At 37.4% G+C, this 6000-nt stretch overlaps 1 protein-coding gene across 1 annotated transcript in view; it reads left to right on the top strand.

Moving 5' to 3' along the window:
• adgrd2 (adhesion G protein-coupled receptor D2) overlaps positions 1-6000 on the top strand; it is a 48087-nt gene that overhangs the window by 933 nt on the left and 41154 nt on the right. Inside the window, exon 4 of the mRNA XM_079827180.1 lies at positions 5644-5883. Within this exon, the coding sequence (XP_079683306.1) occupies positions 5644-5883 (240 nt within the window). The remainder of the gene's footprint in view (positions 1-5643; positions 5884-6000) is intronic.

Raw genomic sequence — 6000 nt, 5'->3', positions numbered from 1 at the left:
TATTTGATACATGAAGGCCTTGTATCAAAGTGATTCTAAATGATCAACACTTTGCTTTGTTGCACTCGATTAATAGTTTAGACCTTTTATCAAGTAATTATTACTCATTATTATAAATCAAACGCAAAAGAATAACTTTGATATTGCTAGTAATATTTCAAGATGACACATGAACTGAAGCAACTCGGGTTTTTTTGATTATCCGTACATCATGTTTAAATGTGAGTATGAAATATGATCGTCAGGCTTTTGAGGAAGGTTTATGTGTTCATCTCTGAATCATCATTGTATTGTATTGCATTGCATTAAATGTTTTGAGCTTTGATCACAAAATTAAGCATTTGAAATGTATTTTAAGACATATTGGCAGATACAGAGAGATGACTGATATTTAAATGCATTTTACGTAATTATCTGCTATACTGTTATGAAAATCATTAGTTTACATTAGTTAACATTAGTTGATGTGTTAACTAACATGAACTAACTATGAGCAGTACATTTGTTACAGTATTTTTTAATCTTCTTTAAAGGTCCCATGGCATGAAATTTTCATTTTATGAGGTATTTCAACATTAATATGAGTTCCCCTAGCCTGAATATTGTCCCCAAGTGGATAGAAATGTTGATCGGTGTAAACCCGAGTTCTGGCTGTCTCTCTCTGCCTTTGAGAAAATGACAGGCCAGACGAGCCAATCCTGAATTCTCCTGGTTTGACGTTCAAGCAGGAACGGTTACCTCCCTTTCCTCCACCCAGAGAATCTGGCACGCCCATGCAAACGCTCGAGAGATCATTACTTGTGAACGAGTGAATGCTGGCAGTTTCTCAGTGTTTGGATGTACAAATGAAAACAGAAGTCTTTTTTCAGTTCCTTCTGATCTGTGATCAGTAATTTCTGATGTGTAGCTAATTATTTATTATTCGTGCACACAATGCGGCTTCTCTCTCTCCAGACAGAACGGTGTTTTCGTGTTTTCTATCTTGTGAGTCAGTGTTTTTGTACGTCCTCGTTGCGTCTATCGGTTCTAAAATGTGCATACAGTCGTTTCTGCTCAACATCGGCCTCACACACGCCGAAGCTCGGGCTGCACTGGCCGGTGGCCTTCAACATCCCCGACCCCCAGTACTGCATCTGGCCCACAGCGGAGGCACCAAACGCGGCGTGAGATTAAGCAGAAGGGGGGTAAGCGTGAGCATATCCGGGCTAGCCAGCCTAGCCCCACAATAAACTGGATTACATTCGATTACTGCTGTTGTGTCTTTGTTTGCGCTGTGTACTCAACGCGCGTCACTGACGCTTTTATTTTATTTTAAAAATAATGCTATTATCAACACTTACTTTTAACTCGTTCATCTCGACAGCTGTAATGGTACTTTGCATGTGTTACAAAGTTGGTAATAATGATGAAGACGGACTCGGCGTGACTGGGACTCGTGTTTATTCAGAACTCTCAAATACAAACACAATAAACTCGCGCTGACTGACAGCGCTCTCATAACTCAGTAGTTACTATAAATAACTTTGTTAGCAATCGCTGAGCTCCGTCTCTGGTACATTAGTGCTGTCCGGTTCGCGAACGATCTTTCTTTTGAACCAGTTCTTTTTAGTGAACCGAGTCAGTTCACCAAATCGGACTGAATCGTTCTAAACGGTTCACGTCTCCAGTCAGCGCTGATCCATAATTTACTAAAGTTACTAACTTTCTGACATGAGTGACAGTCCCTCCGACTAGAAATAGACTAATAACCTGAAGTATATGCTGTAACTACAACAGTTCAGACATGCTGAGAACTGATGTAAAGTGAACTCAGGTCCATCCGTCTCTCTGGCAGCAGCTCGTGCCTGCTCGTGCCTCGTAGACCAAGTTAAACCACGCCCCCTCCGCTCATTTAAAATGCAATGATGTCAGCCAATCACAACAGTGGGCGTTTTTACTGAAGTCTCACAGCAGACACGCCTCTTGAAGCAGGGCATTCAGCCACAGAGCAAACAGCAGTATTGAAAAAATGCCTTTTATTTCTAAATTATGACATTTTATGATGTAAAAGTCATACTAACAATATAAGTACACCTCAGGAAACATTATAAAATAATAGAAAAATGCCATGCCATGGGACCTTTAATGTTAGTTAATAAAAATCAGCTGTTCATTGTTTGTTCATGTTAGTTCACAGTGCATTAACTAATGTTAACACATACAACTTTTGATTTGAATAATGTTTTAGTAAATGTTGAAATTAACATTAAGATTAATAAATGCTTTAGAAGTGCAGTTCATTATTGGTTCATGTAAACTAATGAACTTAATGTTAACTAATGAAACCTTATTGTAAAGTGTTACCAAGATCTCATTGATATACATTACAAGCATCAGAACCAAATATCAGCATCTGCAACAAATCGCATATTTTTGCTCAGTTTGGGCCTCTATATAAAATTGAAGTGTTTTTCATCTTTGAGTGTGAGCTCTATATTCTCACTATATTATGATCCATAAAATCATGATGTTTCAAAAAGGTTACAAATCACATGTGCAAACTTTATTTTATATTTAGTTTATAGGTTCACCAAACTGTTCCATTTACATTTACATTTATGCATTTGGCAGACGCTTTTATCCAAAGCGACTTACATTGCATTCAAGGTACACATTTTACATTTTGTCAATTCTTGCTTTCCCTGGGAATCGAACCCATGACCTTGGCGTTGCTAGCGCCATGCTCTACTGTTTGAGCTATAGGAAAGCTATGAAATTGTTAACTCTACGGTTCCTGCTTCTTCTTCTCTTCTTCTCTGTTCCATTTAATATAATACTATTAATAATATATATATTTGCAGTCCACTCCCCTCATATACTGATAACTCTCCTACCTCACATCCGCCTTCACTTTGTTATTTGCACTACCGACTCTTTATTACAGTAACAACTGTTTACTTATTCATTTTGCACTACCACACCGTAACTGTATTATGCTCATTTGCACTGCCGACTGTTATTTACAGTACCTACTGTTTACATTTGTATTTTGCACCGTACTTCTAACTGTAATATGCAATCACTTCCACTGCACTTTTACACTTTTTTTCGGATAGCTTCTGTCCATAATTTATTGCACTACCTTAATCCACTGCCATATTCCTAATTTTAGCCTAACATATCATTGTATACCTCTATCTGTAAAATTCTGTTTATAGTAATAGCCATCTGTATATTATATTATATTCATAGTACATATCCACCTGTAAATTCTGTTTATAGTATTAACCATCTGTATATTATTCACTGTACATATTCACCTGTAAATTCTGTTTATAGTAATAACCATCTCTCTATTTATAGACATATTTATATATACTCAGTACATATCCATGTCCTGCACTTATGCAAACGTTGTATATCCTGCACTTGCTGCTATTGCACTTCTGGTTAGACCTAAACTGCATTTCGTTGCCTTGTACTTGTACTTGTGTAATGACAATAAAGTTGAATCTAATCTAATCTAATTTATTTATTTTATTTTATAACATTTTTTCGTTGCACTGTAAAAAAATAAATGAATACATAAATGAATTGCAGCTGTGGTTGCCAGAATAATTCTGTAAAAATACAGTTGAAAAAAAGAAGAAGCAGGAACCGTAGAGTTAACAATTTCGTGAACAACCTGTGTCAAATTTAAATCTGTAATTTCCAGATTTTTTTTAAACCATAAAAAAAAAGATAAAACATCAAATGTGAAGTGTCACACTGAGAATTCTGGGAATGTGAGTTTACGGCATTTCACTGTAAATAAGATTATTGTTGTTTTTTTACTTCCAAAAACACATTAACAGCATTTATTACATTTTAAACAGTATTTTACTGTACAATTACATGATAAGAAAGGTTAGATCTACAGTTCTTTTCCCATGTAGTACAAGAACATACTGTTAATTATTTAACAGGTGGTTACAGTAGCATTTTTGCAGTTGAAATTACAATAATTTTTAACATTTATAAATCTACCATGCAATTTTGATATAGCTTATCAGGGAAATAAATTTGTTTTGTTTAATGTTGGTTGGTATTAGACACATGAAAGCACAGCTACAAGCAAGCAAAACCAAGGGTAACATTATTAACACAGATCCTGGCAGAGCTCAAAAACCATTATAATTTAATCCACTGTATTATCGTATGCATTAATATGTGACCATTGGGAAGTAAACCAGAAACGCATAATATCTAGTACCTGAAATCTGAGCAGGTTTATCAACAGTAGTGGCCTTTACTATGTTTCACCCGTTTCACTTGAATCAGGCCTTGCAACAGAAGAGTCCTCAGCATGCACTTGAAAAAGAGGTTGGAAATGAATGGGGGCTTGGGGCAAATATGCCACCAAAATTAATATAAATGCTTCCAAAATCCAAGAAATGATGCAAAAAAAGTTCTAAGTTCTTGTTTTTAATATTTATAAGTGATATCACACGAGTCAAGTCAACTTTATTTATATAGCGCTTTTAACAATGCAGATTGTTTCAAAGAAGATTCACAGTGTTAAACAGGAAAATAATGCAACAATTTTATTCAGCCGTATAGCCGTTCCGTAGAAAACGGTGATGTCATCTAGCTCATTTCAATTATCATACAGTGACAATGTGGGCATTAGATCAGTAATTTAGTTTATATGGTTAATTTAGTTTAATAATTAGATTTATTTCGATATTTAGTTGAAACTTTAGTGTCCCCAACTGAGCAAGCCAAGCCACAGGCAACAGTGGCAAGGAAACCAAAACCCCATTAGGTGACCCAATGGAGAAAAATAAACCTTGGGAGAAACCAGGCTCAGTCGGGGTGCCAGTTCTCCTCTGGCCAAGGATGCTTTTTTCCTGAATATCATCAGCACATTTGCTAATGTGATTATTGATTTTATGCAACAATTCAGTAAACAATTTGTTAATAGGCTATTAGGTAACTTGCATTTTAGACACAAAGGGTCTATCATACACCCGGCGCAATGCGACGCCAGGCACGGCGCAAGTGTTTTTTGCTAGTTTCAGCCCAACGTAGTTATCATTTTCACGTGCCACGTTGTTTAAATATCAAATGCACTGGCGCCATCTGTTCGCCCATGGGCGTGCTGGTCTGAAAACCAGGTGTGTTCAGACCGATTGTTAGCACGTTGCTATTTTGAGGAACTGAAATTGACTGCTCCATTGACCAACACAAACCTGGTCTAAAGTCAATAAGTATTTTTTGTGTTATTTAAAGGGGGCGTTAGTAATATGTAAATATGTACTGTCTATCGGTAATATTTCCGCTCGCAAATTCCTTGATGTAAATAGTGAATCCGCCATGGTGTGAGCGCAACTGGCTTTTAAAGGGAATGGGAGATGAGACTCTGATTGGTTTATTGCACGTTATGCATAAAACGATGACTCATTAAGAGACTAGAGACAACCCTTTTGGACCATGTGCCGGGGGCGCCCTGTTTTTTTTCCATCGTTAAACTAGCAAAAGCCAATTCGGACACGCCAGACCATACGCTTAGATTGTTAAAATAGGGCCCAATATTGTCAATAAATGGGCCTTCGAAAGGCAAAGGCTAGTTATCAATAAGAATTACCCAGCTGACTTTCCTTCACACCATCTCAACCTGTGCAGATGTGCCAGACTCTAACCTTCTGCTCCAGAATGATGCCGTGTACCAGCTTGTGAACACATCATTCAGTTTCGAACAAGCTCTGCAATACTGCCGTGGTCAGTCCAGTGCCCTCACAACGTCAGGGGTCAAAGAGGACGAGGAGGGAGCCCAGCAGTTACTCTCGAAATCCAACCTCAAGAGCCCCGTTTGGTTTGGAGCCAACAAAAGTCAGAACCCGACAACCCATCTTCCTGAACAAAGTAAGTTTGGTTTTCTATGACCAGCTTCCACAAGGGAATGAACAGGTTCTTTCAAAGTTATGAACAAACGTTCTTCCATTAATGCTGCTAGAATGTTCTTTCAAAGTTATGTGGTCT

The sequence above is a fragment of the Gobio gobio genome (genome assembly GCF_949357685.1).
Source record: "Gobio gobio genome assembly, chromosome: 10".
NCBI classification, from domain to species: domain Eukaryota; kingdom Metazoa; phylum Chordata; class Actinopteri; order Cypriniformes; family Gobionidae; genus Gobio; species Gobio gobio.
The sequence above is the reverse complement of the archived record's forward strand: the minus strand, read 5'-3'. Positions and strand labels throughout refer to the sequence as shown.